General features: G+C 43.6%; 1 protein-coding gene across 9 annotated transcripts; it reads right to left on the reverse strand.

The window, feature by feature from the left end:
- Positions 1-1,754: 1,754 nt before the first annotated feature.
- On the reverse strand, positions 1,755-20,110 carry HNRNPF (heterogeneous nuclear ribonucleoprotein F). Of its 9 annotated transcripts, none has more exons than XM_065922360.1 (6): positions 20,047-20,063; positions 17,946-18,048; positions 9,377-9,542; positions 8,410-8,547; positions 6,564-6,623; positions 1,755-3,663 (listed from the first exon to the last, which is right to left on the reverse strand). In XM_065922360.1, exon 6 carries the CDS (start codon positions 3,610-3,612, stop codon positions 2,368-2,370), a length of 1,245 nt encoding a protein of 414 aa, XP_065778432.1. In that variant the 5' UTR covers positions 3,613-3,663; positions 6,564-6,623; positions 8,410-8,547; positions 9,377-9,542; positions 17,946-18,048; positions 20,047-20,063; the 3' UTR covers positions 1,755-2,367. The 9 variants fall into 9 exon arrangements, with proteins under 9 accessions (XP_065778432.1, XP_065778431.1, XP_065778435.1 ...); XM_065922359.1 differs by lacking the exon at positions 20,047-20,063 and adding an exon at positions 18,980-19,158; XM_065922363.1 differs by lacking the exons at positions 8,410-8,547; positions 9,377-9,542 and having other exon boundaries at positions 20,047-20,091.
- Between the last annotated feature and the right edge of the window lie 209 nt (positions 20,111-20,319).

Raw genomic sequence — 20,319 nt, forward strand, 5'->3', positions numbered from 1 at the left:
CTGCGCCTGCAGGACGCTGACACACATCGGTGTTAGCCTCACCACAGATATGGCAGGGTCAAGGGTTAACTGCCTTTCAGGCTTTGCTGCCCATTCATCCAATTGCTTCCACTTCCTCTTCTTCCAGAATTGCACATCCATCCTTCTCAACACTCACAATCTCTCCCTCCTATAGGTCAGTCTCCAAGCTTCAATTAAAAGGGCTCCAAAAGAGCTTACAACTTACACACTCAGTCCTAATACTTGTGTAGTTTCCTTTACGAGGTTGGGTAATAAAAATTTGAAGGCCAAGGCACATTTGAAGTTTTCCCAATGTCTGACAAAACTAGAAAACAAGTGCAGTATTTTGTACTGCAGGTCTATTATTAAGAATAGATTTGAGATTTAATCTTAACTGGGGTTCCCTGCCATCAAACTGATTCATCAAAATGGAAACCATTTTCAGGGCAGTCTGGATTTGGCTTACCAACATTTTACCTCATTCCTGGAGCAGACTCTGAGACAGATTTTCTTCATATTAACCACATACCTCAGGTGAGGTGACCAAGTCTTCTAGTAAGAGGCAGGTAACCACTGCAGCTGCAGTGGGATTTACGGTCATCCAGCACATTCTGGATTTCCTATCCCAGGTTCTTAGAGCCCACTCCATGTGCTGTTCTTATTCAGTCTTGTCTGACTCTTTGTGACCCCATGGACTGGAGCCCACCAGGCTCCTCTGTCCACGGGAATTCTCCAAGTAAGGCGGGTTGCCATGCCCTCCTCTAGGGGGCCTTCCCAACCCAGGCATCAAACCCAGGTCTCCCACATTGCAGGTGGATTCTTTACCATCTGAGCCACCAAAGAAGCCCACTCTATCCATATTTGAACACTTAAATTTGCAAAGATCTATAGGGAATAAACACACTCCCTGAAACTTCACTATTAAACCTTCGCCTCTTCATTGCACCCTAGTTCTGGCATTCCTGGGTGATGTTGCCATTGTATCTTTGCCATCTGAGTCTGCAGACCACTGGTGGGAAGAATGACAGGGTGGGGCCATTAAGTCCAACAAAGTTAGGAAAGGCCTAAGGTTCTCTCTAGTCTACCTATAGACTTATTGCATCTGGGCTACACTGTTCAGTCACTAAGGTGGAAAAACAAAGCTGAGAAAATGAACACCCATGAAGTGAAATTCTCTCACGTCAAAGTCTTGATAGTGTTTAATGTGATTGTAATGCTGTGTGCAGAGCTACCTGAAATTTAAAATTTGTTTCCCACTGCTAGATAAACAATTTTCTACCAACAATTTGGATGTAGGTCTCAAACTTCAGAATATGCATATCCTGCAATAATCAATAACTGTAACCCAAGAGTGTCCTATAGAAATAATCATAAACACGGGAGACTGTGCCAAACAGCACATCTTATATAAAACCATAAATTTTGGCTAATGACTCAATGTATGTAGCACCAAAAACTAAAGACCCCTAGCTATGAAGAGGTGCCACCCTAGTATAAAGGAACAGCAGGATATTACAAATGGCTGATGAATAGAAAGTCACAGGAAAACTGGAACTCTATGTTTCTAGTTTCTAGTCATCATTTCCACTCTTGTTTAATGTTTTTAAATTTGACTTTTAATTTAGCCTTGTTTTAAGAACACAAGGGAAATCATAGTGCTAAATTTAAAATCCACACTGTAACACAGCAATATTAAACTCAACCACCCAAGTCATTTTGCTATTTGTTGGTGAGCATATAGTCTGTGCCAGTCATTGTGAAAAAGTCTTTTTATTTTAAGAAAAAAATTTAGTTAACAAAAAAATTTAACAAGTTTCACTTAGCAAAATACACCCGAAAGGAAATCACAGTACAAAGAAAGTTTTTTAAGTCAAGGCCTCACCAATTCCTACAGTATTAGTAATGTGTCTCAAATTTCAAAACTAACTTTTAAAAAGCTTAAACTTAACCTAAGAGATTTTAAATGAAAATAAACTAGAATGAACAAACATGAGAAATGTCCTCTTTGAATTAGGGATCTAGCACCTTGAGTTTTCCAAAAAAGCACACCTCCCCAATGTGTTCACGATGATGTGGTGTAAAAGATCCACATTTAACATACTTAAAACTACTTTAAACTCAGATAACATCACTCCAGAAGTACACTACCAAAATGTTAATTGAGAAAAGCTGAAAATAGTTTTAGTTTACTCAATATCACATGCTAGAAGAAAGTTTGCATGAGAAAACACTGAAGAGGTAATTTTTTAATCCAGATTTCACAAACTCATGGTGCAAAATGGGTCCCATAGCTTCCTCTATAGTAACTGCTTTTCACTGCTTGTTGGCTGCCTGTGAAAATTTGACTGAAATAACTCTACTACAAAACTAGTCATATCCACCCATGCTGTTCTGGCCACCATAGCCAGCCCCGTAACAGCCACTCACAGACTGGCTCTCAAGGCCACTGTAAGTGGACTGGGTTGACACCCCCATGCCTTGCATCATCTGGCTGCTATATGCCCCATTGCTGGCCCCAGTTGTGGAATTCAAGAAAAGTTCTATGTATCTATGTTGCATGTTGGCCCTGTCTTTGGACATGGCTGCCACGGCTTCTTCATGAGTGGCAAACTCAACATCAGCTTCGCCGGTCACTCTTCCATCAGGGCCAATCTCAATGTGGACTCTCACAGGGTTGAGCGGGGAGAAGAAGTTGTAAATGTCGTTCTCTGTAGCTTTGTAGGGCAGCCCTCTCATGTGGACGCAGTGTCCAGTGGTGCTCTGGACAGTGAACTCGCCATCTCCATACCTGTGGTCATACATCCCAGAGAGACAGTAACTGAGGTCTCTCCCGAACAGGTCGGTGGTGAAGCCGTAGCCATCACTGAGGCCGCTGTACTCCTCATAACCCCCATAGCCTGCACTGTAGGCCCCAGACCTCATCCTCTCCAGGCCTGCCTGCTTGACGATGCCAATATACCTCCTGGCTGTGCCAGGGCGGTCATAGGGCCCTGGCCGCTGCACTGACATGAACTTCAGTGGGGGATCCGAGTATGACCTAACTTCTTCCTGACTGCTCTTGAACACCTCAATATACCTGTGCCCTATTCTCTCCTTGTGCTTCCCTAGAGCCTTCTCTGCTAACTCCTGTGAGGCAAACTGCACAAAGGCTTCCCCTGTAATCTTGCCCTCGGGGTCCACAGGCAATGTGATCCCGTTTGGCACGATTTCCAACCCTGAGAAGAACTGAATGATCTCTTCCTTGGTGCATCCAAACGGGAGTCCTCGAAGTCGCACGAAACCATCATTGGCAGTGTCAGCACTATTTGGACCACTGTGCTTCAACACCCAATCCATCTCGGTTCTGTGGGACTTGAACACTTCAATGTACCGATGTCCCATGCTTTCCCTGTCTTTTTTAAGGGCCAATTTTACATCATCTTCTGATTCAAGTTCCACAAAAGCCTCACCACTCTGCCTGCCTTCTCTAGTGTAGATAAAATGAACACCTGCGACCCCGTCATGGATCGTGCAGTCGGAGAGGAAATTCTGCACATCCTCAACAGAGCAGGACCAGGGCAGGCCACGGAGCTTGACCACAAAGCCTTCACCTCCCTCAGGGCCCAACATCATGGACACTCGACAGAGCAGACGTCAAACAAGCTCGGGTGCAGCTCTGTGTGGCTGAAAAGAAAGCAAAAACTACTTTACATAAATTTTCACTTAACATGTATAACAAGAATATGGAACTAAAGAAAAACAAGATTATATTACTGCATTACTAAAGTAAAAGGCAAGAGAGTAGGTAGGAAGTCCCAGTGTCTATTCAAAACCCCCATCAAGTGTGAGGTCAAATTAAGACATATCCAAACAAACAGGTAAGTCCATCAGCAGAGTATCAGTTATATGTGATGCAAACATAGAAATCAAATTATATGCTTCTCAGTGTCACACTGCCATGGCTTGGGTTCAATCCCTAGTCCCATAAGCAGCACAGCATGATCCCCCCCAAAAAACAAAATAAAACACATTACGTTGTTCAATGTAACACATACTTCGCTGTGTTTCACTGAGGGACTAGAAAGGGAATAAACTCTTCATTGTACAAGAGCCATGACAGGTGCCCCTCCTAACAGAGTGCCATGAAGTGTAAGTGGCATCTGACACCCAGAGTCCAAGCTGAAAAAAAAGTAAAGGTCAAATCCATGTCGAAGGGCAGCATTCTGAAAGGCAGGAGCTGAGTCAGACACCAATATATGAATAACATAGACAATAAAAATACAGATAGCATGCCAAAAATATATTCAGAACAGGCACAAGTATACAGAAATTGTTTTATGAAATTGTCATTTGATATCAAGTATAACAGATGTAGCTATTAAGTCAGTGGTAAAAGATGCCTTTTCAAAAAAATCTAGGCACATTAATTATCATGCAGAAAAACATAAAACAGAATCTTACCTCATATCAATCCCAAAACTATCTCAAATGGCATGGCATATTAACACTATTAGAGCAAAACATGGACAGATGTCTAAAAACACCACAATTAAAACTAGAAAGCATGAAGGGTAAGAAAAGGAAAAGTAAATCGCTTTACTAGAGACCTGATGAAGCTAATCAGAGCAAGTTTTAGAAATTTATAAACAAAGAAGTTGCTTCTTCTGTAGCTGAGCTCTTATCTGTGGCTCTGCTCTGGTCAACTCCACCCACCCCATGGGATCTCCCTCTTCACAAAAACTTCACTGAACACTATTTTCCTTATTAAGATCTCCTCATTTCTAATCGCCCCCTAAGATACATCTTTCCTGATAACCAAATTTGCCTCCAGCTACTTGGTTTTGCTTTCCCTTTCAGTGAAATCTCATCCTCAAAAAGGCTTCTTACACGCCCCACCCTACCCCACCAAACTAGTGGGACATCTCACTCTGCCAAGGACCTCCACGGCAAGAAAAGAAACATTTTATCTCCATCTCTTCTGTGCCCACAGGATTTAACCATTCTCTCTGGAAATCCTTTCTTCTCTTGGCTCTTGGTTTTCCTGTTAATTCCTTAGGTACTCTGCCTCTTCCCCAAGGTTTAACCACACACAATCACTGGTCCCCTTTTTACAGGCAACCTCACCTGTTCCTTCTATGTCCAGGGCCAATTCTGGGTTCGGGACACACAAGTTCCTAGACTTAGACTCCCCCAAGGCCAAGACTGGCCTAGACAAACTCCATTCCATAGTTCAACCTATGTACCACAAATGAACACCACTGTTTTCTGAAACTCTTCTACAGTTCCCTGGTTGCAGCATAAATGGCCTTACCTGTCACCCAGAAGTTCTAGAATGAAACTGAAGCAATCTCTGAACAACTTGAAAGCCCTTAAGTCTAATGAGCTCATCGTTTCTTTAGGGGGTGATCCCATTCTCCACCCTAATCCTATTCCTAATCCATGTGTAAACTCTATTCAGTAACTCTTGACTCCCAACAAATATAACGGTTTCTCATATCTTTCCTGGGTCCCTAGCACACGGCTTGACGTTATGACTTGAATATCAAATCATCATCATCTTTGGGCATCACCTTCTTCCCTTTCTAGTTCCTGTACCAACAAGCCCTTTCCAAGACATTCACATCTGCAACTTTTCCAATCCTTTGTGCCAGCCCAACCTGTAGCTGTTTTAACAGTAATTTTAGGTCACTCTACTGTTTCAACACCTCAGTGGCTCCCCACTGTCTTGAACACAAACCACAGGGCCAAGGGGGTGCTCAGGCCTTGAAACTTTGACCTGAAACACACTTGCATTAGAAAGCAAACAAACCTCTATTTCCGTATTTCTCTGTGCCTGAAATGTGGCAGGCTCTCTGCTCCACTGGAACTGACACAGTAATTATATGTTGGAAGATAGCCCACCCAATCTTCTGTCTAGCTAAATCCCACTAATCCTTAGGGTCTCAGCTTATATTTACCAACTTTTCCACAAGACTTTCTCCCCGCCCCCCTCCAACAAATTAAATCTATAGTTCTACGATCCCAGAGCATTCTAGGTAAACAATTCATAATTTGTTTAAAACTCTGCAACTGCGTTGAGAGGCTTGCAGCAACAGACTTATCTGTTCTGTAGGTCACTGTAGTCCCACTCCCAGCACAGCAGGCCCAAGATTAGCAAGAGATTAACTGATGGCCACGTGGGGCCAACATCACCTTCTAGAATATAGCAGTCTGGTTAGGTTAAAAAAGACAAGCAGAAGGGAGAAAAACACACACACAGGAAGTATAAAAGAACAAATACTTCATGTAAGAATTAAAGTGCCCAAAACAAAAATTATAAAGCGAAAAGAGCACTTTTCCAAAACACGGATGTACTTCTAATACATAAAGCAATATCCTTACTTTTGACCTCAGAATCGTCCACATTTGGATTCTTCGCAGACCTTCAGTACTTAGAACATTAACTAAAACTTGTGGAAATAAGAAATGACTTTCTGCTCAACATTAGATTTACAGCTAGTGAAAAAAAAAATCTTCACTCAGGAAGTTTTCTGCATCAAGAAATCAATCATAAACTGAGAATTAGTTTTCTTAAAATAGCTCACCTTAAAGAACAGCGGGGGATGCCCACAGTCGAAGACACTCCAGGTAGGTAACGAATCGTCCTAAAAAAGAGCGACAAGGATATCTTGTCTTAATGCCCCAGCACTCCCGGAGAGAGCAGAGGCAGCAATCCCCTGGCTGAGACCGGCTCTGAGCTCCTCTCCGAAGTCAGAGCCCAGGCTATAGCAAGCCTTAAGCGCTGGGTTGCCTTAAAGTAGGTACACGCCCGCCCCACCCCAACAGCTTTGGAAAGGTTTACGTTTTTCAAAGGGTAATACAGAGAATAACAGCCTGGAACCCTCCCACTTGCCCTGAAAGATTTACTCAGAAGGCGCATTCCGTACAGAAAACCCTAACAGGGGTAAGAAAATTTAAATACAGAGAGTGGGAGGTACACCTTCTGGGCGGGGCTGGGGCAAGGAGCGGTTCAGGAAGCAGAAGGCGGGCAGGGGAGAGGAGTTGGGGAAAGGAGTTGCGCCGCTGATCGGCACTGGAGACCTGGCCGTGTTCACAGTTACGTGCTCCAGGCAAAAGTAGTTTGCTATAAACAGTATTTACAATTCGCAAACATCGCTGGAGGTCTGGGTGGAGATATTAAAAAGATTTTCCTTCCCCTGTTTTTAATAACTTCATTTCTTGAGACCTGTATTTGATCTAACACTGCTCTTTTATCTGAGAAAGAATGAGGGGAGGCAGTGTTTAAATGTTTTAAAATAGGAAAACCATCAATCTACCATCAACCACAGAATAAAGCTGTCCGCAGACTTTGGTATGTCCAGCGAATTCGTTAAAGCACATTCTTAGTTTTAGAACCGCAGAACTGAGAAAAGTCAGTTTCCCTGAGCCTGTTGTCGTAGACGCAGTACCTGTCTTGCATCCTGTTACATGACATACTACTTTGGGGAGCAAAACCTATATAAAGTACTACAATTTAAGAGTTTAACAGTTTCATATTCTCAAGAGGAGGGTTTTCAAGAGGCTTCATCAACTGTCCTTCTCCTCTACTCTCTATTTAGAGTAGAATCTAAAGAGTAAAGCCCGGTCACCTTAGTGGTCTGAACTCCTTGCCTGGGTTTTATCACCCTGCTACCTACCTTACCTGCTCATTCCAGTGTGGTCCGTAGACCAAAAGCCCTTGTTCGGACATGCAAAGCCAGGGGCGGTCAGACGCGAGGAAACCGATTCCCAAGTGGCTGAACCATGGCGCACACATGTTCAAGCGTTAAGGATATACACTGGTCTCCCACCACTGGGGCCAAGTATTACAAACACTACTCTTGGGTCCAGCACCTGGAGACTGATTTTGCGCAACTCCACCCCCCTGCCCGCAACAGGTCTACGACGTTAAGTGTGCACAAGGACCACCCAAGGATTTTGTTAAAATGCAGATTCTAAAACAATAGATCGGGGCCGGGGCCGAGATTCAGCATATCTAACTGCTCCCAGGAGATATTCCACAAGAGTTCTACCTCACTCTATATTATACTGGTTAGGCAGGATTTAGTTCAGATCCAGGTAGCCCCATCGAGATAAACAGGGCGCACCTCCAGCGCCCGACTGATTAGGTTTATCTACGAAGTACACAGGGCGGCTGAAGCTGCGCCCCCACCGTTTCTATTCAGGGACGGGAACTCAGCAGTTCCCTGGCTTCACCCTGCTATATCCGTGTCCCAGTGGAGCCTGAGAAGCATTTTCGCCCTTACTTGTAAATGAATTTTAACCTACAGCTGCCAGCACGCACAGACTGCAGTGGCTGTCTTAATTATTCAGAAAGTTCTACCTCTTAAATCACAGTCCGCGGGAGACGCCGCCTCAGGATTACGCAGTTGACTTTGCCCTAAAACTTACCGCTGAAGAGAGCAGGACCGATTTCTATTTTCAACCAGCAAGCGCAGTTTACAGCCAAAGGACCCCCAACTCCACCCGACGCTTAATAACGGAGAAGATTCCGCGGAAAGGCCAGGTGCACCTCCTTTTGTTATTAACCTGAAATTGAAACTCAACTGGCTGGGGGCAAACGCTTCGTACCAGGCTTGAAAGTGCGCTCTCAAGCTCGCGGCCACGGGCCGCCAGGGGCGCGTCTGAGCGATTTCGGCGGGAAGCGCGGTATCAGTCCCGGACGCTAGGCTGCTGGCGGGGGCACTGGGACGTGAAGGGATTCGCTCGGCCTCCAACCGCCGATCCGACAGCCTTGGATCGGCAAAGCCCTACAGGAAGGCCCGACGACAGGGCGCCCCATCCACGGGCCTGGGCGGGGTCAGCGGGAGCTTCCGGGGCGGGGCGAGCTACGGGTGGGGGGAGGGAGAGGCTTGCCTGGCCGGGCGAGGTGGGGGGAGGGGAAGGTCACGAGACTTAGGCTCCCGGGGTACGAGGTGGGAGGGGGCTCCCAGGGCAGCGGGGACTCACTAGGGTGGCAGTTTTCAGGCCGCCGAGAGAGGCTAAAGTGTTCGCGAAGTGGGAAAGAGTTCTCCTGCCCGGGCTTCCCGGAGCCGCAGGGGAGGGAAGGCGGAGCTCCCTAATCCGAGGGGCTCCGTGGAGCCGCGAGGAAGAGTTCCCGGGACGAGGAAGAGTTCCGGGGACCCGAGGCGGGGGCGGGCGGCTCCTGGAGCTGGAGGCGGAGCTCCCGGGTCGGGTCGGGGGTACTTCCTGGGGACGCAGGGTAGGTGGGGGAGGGGGAGTTCCTGGGGCAGCGAGGAGAGGGCAGAAAGAGTTCCTGGGGTAGAGGGCGGCTGCGCGGGGGGAGGTAGGGGAGTTCCCGAGACCCACGGGGGCTGGGGGGAGTGCGGGCGGGGGTCGTCCGCTGGCGGCGGCTCACCACGACGGATCCGGGGCCTGGAGTGCGGAAGGCCGGCGCACGGGGCTGCGTCCCGGAGGCAGAGGCCGCGTGACTGGGAGGGCGGCGAGCCGGACGTGGGTCACGGGGTGTAAAGGAGGAAGTGCCACCGGCGGGCCCGCCAAGATGTCACCAATGGAAACGCGTCCTGCAGGTGCGGCCGCGCGGTCGGCCCAGGCAGGAAGTGGGAGGAGGGAAGGAAAGCAACGAGGAAGACCGTTCAGAGTGAGCTCTCAGGAGAGGTGCCAGGGTAGAGAAAAGTCCAGAGTACGGGCGGAGGGAAGGGGAGGGGAGAAGTGGCCGGCACCACTCTTAAGGCAGGAGAAACCGTAAAATTAAAACAAAAACACAAACTCTTTAAGGCAGGAAAGAATTCCGAATGAAAACTAATGAACAAAAGGTAGAACCCTCTTTGCATATAGATATATACAGTACCTTGTTTTGTAGATTTGAGCAGTCATAGAACTATTTTTTCAGTTTAAAAGGATTAATTTTAAAACTTGCAATTCTTAAAACTTTACAACCTAGCAATTACATTTTATGAACACTTGAATCTTAATTCAAATGAACTGGAAAACAATTATAAGGCAATTGCAATGTTAGCAGTGATTTAAATTTATATGAAGAAACTAAAATTTCAGTTGTAGCTTTGTTGCTGTGATTTCTTTTAAGTCGTTAAGAGATTCGTATGATTATCTAGAATCTGTTTCTAAATAATCTGAGTGGTGGGAGTCAGTACGGACGAAACAACATGGGCCACGATTTAGTAATTATTGAAACTGGGGGATGGGTACATGGAGTTTTATACTATTGTCTTTACTTTTGTGTATATTTAATATTTTTAGTAATAAACTCTATCTTTTAAAGTCTAAGAATCTGCTTACTAGAGATAACAAATTACAGAATTTAGAGAGAAAAAGAAATGAGAATGTAATAATGCAGTTTCCAGAATGGGAAACTGGATAAGCACAATAGTCTGTCCTTCACCAAGACAGCTTCAAGGGAGCACTTACTGAATAAAAGAAATTTAAGAGAATTATCAAGGATTATCAAGGATTCACAATATATGGGAAATATATGGATCTTGATTCAAACAAATTGGTAAATATAGGACAATTTTGGAAATATCTGAACACTGACTAAAAATTTGATATTAAAGTATTTTATTTACTTAGGTTACAGAATTAGTTATCCTAAAATGAAAGGCATTACTTTTTAGATACATTTTTAAATATTTGTGGTTGATATGGTGTGATGGCTGGGATCTGCCTCAAAATTATCTCTAAAAAAAATTATCTCTAAGTAGAAAGTAAATGGGGGATGTAAAGAAAAACTGTCCACAACTGGTAGCTATTGAAGCTGGGTGATAGGATTTAAAATGCAGCTATCCCACAGAAATGAGAAAGACACTAAAAACTCATACATTCAAGAGAGAATATTCTGAAGAAAAATTAAGCCACAAAATTGGTTTGTTTGGGAAAAGAGTTACCTACAGAAATGAGTACCCTGACTGCTTCCTGAGCATTTATTTCATTTTTTTTGTCACTTCCTAAAATCCTCTTCAAAACATATTCTTGGTAATTTACACGACTGACATCCATTTTCTCACTTTTTTCAGTGTAATTTGTTTCAGTTTAGTAGTGTTATATACGCTTTCTTGGCTTAACTGGTTGATGACACTGGCTAGCTGAGTGTTAATAATTCATCAGTCACGATAGGGTTCCTGCCCAGTGAAGGAACAACATGTACAGAATACACAGGGCAAAGTATTGGGACAGAAAACACCCCAAAACACCTGCAGCCAGGACTGAGATCAATGAGGGAAGCAGAACAAGATTCCCCCAAAGCCCTGAAGGCCTGATACCATATTTTGGGCTTTATTTACTTCAAGACCAATGGAAAAGAGTTTTGCTTTCCAACAGAACAATCTAGCTGCTCTCTGGAAATGAATGATGGGAACAGATGCATGGAAACTAGATGGGAAGAGATAAGACAAATTTTGGAAAAACTGATGGTACCCTGCAACAAAAACATTGTAGTGGAAATTCAACTGTGTCAAAGGATTTGAGTAATATGCAGCAGGATAAAATTTACTCAATCTCAAGTCATTCATTAACCCAGAAATATTGTGCACTTACAAGATGCAGGCACTGTGCTAAGTCCACAGAACGGTGGACTAGGAATCAAAGAATAAACATCCGATGACAAATTATGAAATAACCCCAAATTAGAAAATGGGGGTTAACTCATATAGGGATTCTGAGGCAGTGACATTTAAACAGATCAGAAGCATGAACAGGGGTAGAAATGTTAAAACATTTTTACCCTGGTATACAGGTAAGATTTAAAAGTATAAGTTAGTAGACCATGTTTTCTATTTTCCTTTGTACATTACCTACTTCCCCCTGGATACTTATTCAAATTATTTATATTTTTAAAATGCAGTCATTTGTTAGGATATGCTTTGGTGTTAGTTGCTTTGTAAAAATTTATAATGGGAAGGAATATGAAAAGGTATAGAGAGCTGAATCACTTTTCTGTACACCAGAAACTAACACAATATTGTACACTAACTTCAATTAAAAAAGAGAAAAGCTACAGATGGGTGATTAAAATACACTGACACTTTAAATGTTTGCCATTACGTTTTCATATGTCAGAGAGGATATGTCATAATTTGAAAGCAACAGGAAGGCTGTTTTCCATTATCTTTAGACTATTAGGCTCTTTACCTTACTGTAGCTAAGCCTGGGGTAATAATACAGTTTTCCCCAGTGTTTATTTCTCAAAAGCTGTGTTAACTAAAAAGCAAAAATAGTGCAATATAATGCTAGGTAAATCATATCTGTAATGTTTGTGTTGAAATGACCATATCTATAATATCTCTATTGAAATGAACACAAGGAACAATTTTTTAGTCAACATAAAAAACAAAAAGTTGTTCCATGATATTGACTGCATTTTGTTGGTGACTCAAGGACCAAGATCTAAACTTAGAACAGAAAAAATATCAGGTGTGGCAGTTCATAAAAAAAGAAACACTAGATCTCCAGTGCTAAAATCTGTTCTCAACAGAGGGAAATATCTATCACCTGTATTAACAAACGCCCACAGTCCATTCAGGAGGCCTGGAACTTCCTCGTGGGACTAGGTCAGATCGCCTGCAGGTGCCATAGGAATGGAGGCAGTTATAGCTCCTGGTGCTCAATGTTCACTGCTCAGGACCACAAGCACACTATGCCAGGGGAATGGAGAACAGAACGAAGAGCAGCAAAGGAACAGGGCTATGTACTTGAAAGAGGCCCCAGCAACAGTAATACAAGTTGGGCAACAGCTTAGAACGGTTTTCTAGGAAAAGTACTGCACTAAACTTTAGTAAATACTTTAACAGAAAAAATTCAGATACTTGAACACAGAATGAAACATTTTCCAGTGCTAAAAACTGAGTTTTGATTTATGGTCAATAATGGAAGAAAGGTTAGTGGCTTGGAAAATCAAATAGAAGAAATAAGTTCAAAACAAAGGGGGAAAAAAAGAAAACAAGGGGGAAGAGATGAAATTCAGAGAACTCATATAAGAGGAGACAGGACAGAAGAAACAACATGTGAATGATAGGAATTGCAGAGTAAAAAGACAAAATGGAGGCAGGAGAAGAGATAAAGAATGGAAGGAAACCTTCCTGGCTTAAGATAAACTGTTGTGTAGCTCCCCAGATACTTTAAAAACACACAAACCAAGCATATGTTGGTAAACTCCTACATTTAAAGTACAAAGGAAAACTGCTTTGAAAAAAAGAACAGGTTAGGTACAAAGGATAAAAACACAGTAGCCCATAGTGCTTGAAATGTGGCAAGAACAAACTAAGAAGTGCCCCAAGTGATAAAATTTAGTACATATACAATGAATTGCAGGGAATTCCCTGGTGGTCCAGTGGTTAGGATCCCACTTGCTTGCTCACTTGCTGAGGGTGAGGGTTCAATCACTAGTTGGGAAATTAAGATCTCAGAATCAGAAGTCTTGCAGTGCAGCCAAAAAAGAAAGGGGAAAAAAAAAAAAAAAAACAATTAAAATACTTATTACATATTTCCGCAATGCGGGAGGACTCAGGTTTGATCCCTGAGTTGGGTAGATTCCCCTGGAGGAGGAAATGGCAATCCACTCCAGTATTCTTGCCTGGAAAAGCCCATGGACAGAGAAGCCTGGCAGGTTACAGGGGTCACAATGAGTCAGACACGACTGAATGACTTCACTTTCAATTTTTTCATTACATATTGAAGTGATATTTTGGATGTTTTGAACTAATCACAATATATTAAAATAAACGATTAAAACATTTCTCAACTCATTCTACAAGACCAGTATTAATTACCCCTGTTATGGGCTGAACATTATGTCCCCAAAATTCTTATGTTAAAGATACCCCAGTACCTCAGAATGTGACCAGACTTGGATATATTTATAGAGATAGCTAAATTAAAAATGACATAATTAATGTGGTCTGTATTCCAAAATGAAGAAGGGGCAATGTGGACACAAAGCAGAGGGAAGACAGCCACCTAAAAATCAGAGAATATTATCTGGAACATATTATCCCTCAAGCTTCTCAAGAGGGAACCAAACCTGCTGATACCATAATGCAGGACTTCTAGCCTTCAGAATTATGGCACAATAAATTTCTGTTTAAGCCACCAAGTCTGTAGAACTTTGTTATGGCAGCCCTAGCAAATTAATACACTTGTAGATGTCAAAACCAGACAGACATCACAAGATAACCCTTAAGAGCATAAATGCAAAATCCCAACAAAACACTAACAAAATGAATCCAGCAACCTATAAAAAGGGTTATACACCATAATGAAGTGGAATTTATTCCAGGAATGTTTCAACATAATATGTACCAGGCCATTTGTAGCCACATGGATAGACCTAGAGACTATCATATTAAGTGAAGCCAGACAAAGAAAGACAAACATGATACTGCTTATAGGTAGACACTAAAAACAAGACACACTTACTTACAAAGCAGAAAGGCGGCTCACAGACATAGAAAATAAACTTATACCAAATGGAGGGGGTGTAAATTAGGAGGTTGGAATTAACATACATACATGAAATAGATAACCAACAAGCATCTTAACGACATAGCACAGGGAACTATACTCAGTATTTTGTAATCACCTTGAAGGAAAAAGAATATACACATGAATAACTGATTCACTGTGCTTACACCTAAAATTAACATATTAGAAAACAACTATAATTAGTCAAACAAGAAAAACATACTGGAATTAGTGGTGATGGATTTTTACAACTTTGTGAATTAAAAAAACACCCTCTAAATTGTACTCTTAAAAAGGTGAACTGTATGGTATGTGAATTATATCAAAATGAAAAAAAAAGCATTTTTATCATAATTCTATTGGACAGCACTAGTCAAACCAAATATTTGTTAAGTAAAGCAGAAAAGACCTCAAGTAGGGTGAAGAGGAAGACAGGAGATGTGAATTGTGGACCATCCCTGCATGCAGATAAACTTAAAAAGGACAGAATGTGGTAGGAATTTCTAATATTTATATAGGCAGGACTTTTGAAAAGTCATACTGTTAAGAGAAACATAATAGTTTAGAATTTTTTCATTCTTGTCATTTTTCCTTTAAATGAGAATCGATTTTTGTGTCATTTCAGAGATCTTTCTCCTGGCCCAAGGCCATATGGACATTTTTTAAACTTAAAGGCTCTGTTGTCTTCATCTACATTTTTAAACATTTTAATCTACAATAAACTTGGAATTGATTTTTCCAAGAGTTTTAGAATGTTTATCCAGTTTCACAGGCTAATTTCAATCCAGAACTCACATGAAAAATTCCTACATAAACATAAGACAACCAAATCCAACAATACACAAAGCTACTTAATACATCATGATCAAGTTGGATTTATTCCAAGAATCCCATTGTAATTCATTTCAAAGTCAATCACTGATGTCATATTAGCATATTAATGAAGGTAAAATAAGAGTTAACTAAGAATTTTTCATGTTTCTAAGAAACGCTAAGAAATATCCTAAAATACAAAATTCCTCTTCACACTGGAAGTAGAGAGCTTGTCTGATTATGACTCACATATAGGGTTACAAATATACACACATCAAAAAAAAAAAAAAAAACAAACCCAACCTAAACATCTTATGCATGGCCAAAAATAGCATAAGCTATGCAAAAACACCACTGATAAAATGGGAAAGACATTTGCAATTTACTCCCCCAAAGTGTCAATATCTTTAACATATAGAGAGCTTCTAAAAAGAGAAAGAAAGTCTAACATTCCAAAAAAATTTTTAAAGGCTAGAGATACTGACAATTGATAGAATACTGACATGAAAAGATGCTCATCGCCACATAAGATAAATTAGAATTGTAAATCAAGCATTGCAGCACTATTTCTAATACGAAAAGACTAGAACAACCCAACTCCCCATCACTAGAGGTCCAGTTGAATGAACTTTGATGGATCCACTTAAGAAAGTATTATATCTTAAACTCAATAAGCCAAAGACTATGAAGTTGAGTCAAGAAAGTCAAGAACCAATCTTAAAGGCACTCCCATCAGCCAAAAATTGAATAATGTGAGCATCAGAGAATAAAAGCTACAATGGATTAAAACACATCCTCTATGATAAAATTCATGACTTCATAACGATACCAGAAAAATTACTGATTTTGGCACATACTAAAGATTCAATTCATTATGCTAGATATTGATAAACATAAAAAAGAAATCAAAACCTTAACCTGCCTTTTATAAAAGTACATCTTAGAGTAATCAAATGGTAAAGAAAATTTCCTCTTTATAGGAGTACTCCTGCTAATAAATAAGGAGGAGTACTGAATTAAAATATCACAGATTTGGAAATAATTAACAAAACAATGCACCTAGAGGACAATCAATAGCTGCCAACATCACAAAGGACACCAACCAATAAGTGTCTCTGGCAAGAGTACAAAACACCTCCAATGCAATATTTTAAAAAAATCTCAAGGGCATCAGAACAGCATATAGAGATTAACATTTTACAGGAAATGCAGAGGACAGAGACTCAAACAGCTCAGAAATGCAGTCAGAAAAACCCAGAGTGTGAGAAAAGAATTCTACATGAGACACAAAACCTGAATTCTGCATAAGAAACTTTAAGAATAGAAAACCTTTAGACCATCACTGTCTAATAAGGGAGCCTCCTGTCACAATTGAAATATGGCTGGTGCAAATTGAGCCGTGCTATAAAATAAGCACACATTGGATTCTGAAAGCTTAGTTCAGGAAAAAAGCATGAAAATTTATTACATGATGAAGTGATATTTTGGATCTATTTAAGGTATATATATATCACATTAAACTAAATTACTAAAGTGAACTGTATGTTTCTTTTCATCAGAAAATGTTAAATTATGTGACTTGCATTGTATTTCTATTGGACAGTGTTGCTCTAGCCTAAAATATAAAGTGAACTTCCCTGGTGGTCCAGTGGCTAAGACATGGTGCTACCAATGCAGGGGGACCAGGTTTCATCACTGGTCAGAGAACTAGATCCTGCATGCAGCACCCCAGCACAGCCAAATAAATAATTTAAAAAACAAACACACATTAAAAAAAAAAAACACATAACTCAAGAGATATTTATCTACCAAATATATAATGAACTTGTTTGGATCCCAAATCAAACCAACCAACTATATAAAAATATTACACAATCAGGTACATGTGAACACTGAGTATTAGATATCAAGGAATTATTATTTTTTAGATGTGATAATGGTATTGCGATTATATTTTAAAAGTCTTTAGAAATACAAAATTATGAATAAAAATCTTACTATGCCTGGGATTTGTTGTAAAATAAGCCAGGCTGGTCTTGGATGAGCCTGGCTCTCCCTCTGCCCCGTTTTTTGTCTTCCTCAAGGACCTTTGAGGCAGCTAACTAGGGGCAGGGGCCGTGGTAGAGGACTGAAGCCTCAGGCAGACCTGCGTCCCAGTCTCACCTATATCCCTAAGACACATCTGTATAATGAGAACACAGTAACACCTCCCTGCAAACTGAGTCATGAGCATGCGATCAGAAAATGTGGAAAAACACCTAGTTCTGTGTGTGGATCCAGTTAAGGGTCACTTAATGTGTTTCTACAAAGAATCTGAGAACCAGAGCTCAGATTGGAGAGGGCAGGTTGGTGATATAGTCAGCTCTGTGGAAGGTGGCCCCCTCCATTTCTGTAGTCTCTCCAGGAACCGACACCAAAGGGCACACACCTCTTCTCTCCACACTCTCCCTCAGTTTCGGCCAAAACAAGGACTAACTCTCCTCAAATTAACTCATATTTTTTCAGTTATTTTATGTTTAAAGGGAGCTCTGTAACAATAGTACTCAAGTGAAAACCAGTCACTTGCCAGTTAAAAGGAAAAAGCAAGAAAAAGCAAATAATACAAAAAGAACGTTACTAAAATAAATGTTAAAAAAACAGACACCATAAAACGGAAATAAAAAACCGAATCAACTTACAGAGAACGCACACAGGAAGATGAGATCCCCAAGGCAAAGGATGAACCTGCTAAACACCAGTAACAAAGCGATCTCTCTCAATATTCATTAAGCGCAGAAATTACTTGAAAAAAAAAAAGAAAGCCTGAAAATTAGCACTGAAAACATCACTTTTCACTGATAGGCCCTAATAGGTTTTTATCTGACCGGAGAACCCGAAACTATTTTCATTTTTATTAGAAATTCAGAAACAGTCAACGTTTAAAAACGTGACTGAAATACTGACAATTATAGTAAAATGAATAGTTTCGATGGTGTTTTTTAAAAGATTTCCCGCCTTCAACCCTACCAGTTCCACGAGGGTCGGAACACGCCAGGCCCGCCCCCAACCCCGGCCGCCTGGGCCCCTCCCCCTCCCAGCCGGCGGTTCCCGGAAGCCATCGCGGCCGCACTGCCCCCCTCAGGGTATGGCCGCTCGCGGGCCGCTCTCCCGCCGAGCACTCGGCCGCAGTGGCAGACAGGCGCTCTCCCCCCACAACCTCGAAAACAGTTAGTGAAGCACGGTGCTTCGTCTTAGGACCTCCAGGGAAAGAAAACTGCCAAGGGCGTCCCAAGGGACGCGGGACTCGCTGGTGCCCGGCGAAGTGGGGGGTGGGGTGGGGCGGCTCTCCAGAGCCTGAGGTTATTTGTTGGGAACCTCTGAGAGCCCCTTTAGAGTACATATTAAAGGGGAGAGTCCTACGGCCCCTCCAACCGTTCAGGTAGAAGACCCGGGTCCAAGGCCAGTCGGGTCCCCGTGACTCGCGAAGCCTCCCCCGGGCTGCCCGGCGCCGCCTTCCGTGAGCCACGCGGGAACAGGGAGGTGGAGGCGCAGCGCTAACAGCGTCCAGAAGTTTCTTGGGCGCAGGCAAGAACGGGCAGAAAGTACATTCAAAGATAAAAGTAGTTCAGGACAAGAAAAAAGAAACGGCCAAATTAAGATAGCTCAGTAGAAGTGTGGTCAGCAGACCAAGACAATGAGAACTAGAATTTCAACCAAAATACAGAAAGGATACCTCCGACAGCAGGAGACGAATGAAGATGGGGCTCAAGGAACACACCGCACGGAGAGGAAGAAAAGGCCGCAACGCTCGAAAGTGGAGGCTCGGCAAGCGGGAACGTGGGAGGGGGGAGGAGTCAGGTCCAAACCAGTCTAGTTCAACTCGTGGACGCGTTCAGCCACGTGCAAGTACCGCTTTCATTTTAAAATGACCCTCCTCGAGCGGCTGCCTGGTCTTCCCACCCTACTCCTGCCAGAGGCGCTAGGGCTCTGCTTCCTCTGGAGTCCGCATTAGACTCTCCTTACCCCTCCCTGCCTCCCCAAGCCCCAACCTCAGCCCCGCGGTCTAGTGCCGGAATATAAGGCCCCTGACCTCGAATCCACCTCCCTCGAGCCCAAATCTCAATCCCGCGGTCCCCACCCTCAGTGGGCCGGGTCCCCTTTCAGTACCCTGTCGGTCCCTGAATACACGGCCCCTGACCTCAGATTCCATTTCCTCCGACTCCAAACCTCAGCCCCGCGGTCCCAACTCCCCCCGTAGGCCCAGACCCCAATCGGTTCCGGGTGTGAGGGCCTTCACCCCAGCTCCCGCCTCCGCTGACCCCCAAATCTCAGTCCCTCGGCCCTCAATGCCAAGTTCCCAGCCGGTCCCTGGTATGCCAGCCTCGGACACCGCCTGTCCCACCCCTCACCTCGGGCTCCGAGTCTCCACGCCCCCGCTTTTCTCCACATCCGGCACCTTGGTCGTCCCTCTAAGCACCTAGAGGAGGGTGGAATGCCAGGGACTTGGCAGTTGTGGCTGAGGCAGTTGAGGCTTGTTTACCATCACCATGGAAACCCCTGGCAGCGCGCCCCGAGAGGGGGCCCCGAGGGGCGGGTTCAGGCACGCGGCAGGCCCGAGTCCACAACCCCCGCCTGTTGTGCGCACTTGGCGCTTCCGGAAGCCCTAAAGCTCTCGGAGTGCCCTACCCCTCCTCGGCCCCACGCCCAAGCACCCAGGAACAGGAACCCCAGTGACTCACGCCCCCGCCCCGCTCCCGGCTCCCGGCGTAAAAGCTGACCGGTTTCCCCGCACAATCCCACCTGCTTCTCCAACAAGACGCGGCGCAGTCCCACTTCCAAGACGGAGCCGGAAAGACGCAAAGACCGCGGAGGGGCGGGGTCTCCGAGGCGGGCGTCCGGGGGCGGAGCCGCGGGGGCGCCATTGTGACGCTCCCGGAGCGGAGCCGGGGATTGGACGGCTAGTAGTAGGGCGGGGCAGGGGCGTGCGGAGCGGGGGCGCGCAGAGTGGGGGCGCTGCTGGGAGGGGAGTGACGGGATCGGGGCGAGTTCTCCAGGGTGGTTAATGGGGCCCTC

This window comes from Muntiacus reevesi, chromosome 2 (genome assembly GCF_963930625.1).
Source record: "Muntiacus reevesi chromosome 2, mMunRee1.1, whole genome shotgun sequence".
NCBI classification, from domain to species: Eukaryota; Metazoa; Chordata; class Mammalia; order Artiodactyla; family Cervidae; genus Muntiacus; species Muntiacus reevesi.

Bases quoted from the DNA above. Each gene is read 5' to 3' on its own strand.
- HNRNPF (XM_065922365.1), bottom strand. From the start codon at position 3,612: ATGATGTTGGGCCCTGAGGGAGGTGAAGGCTTTGTGGTCAAGCTCCGT.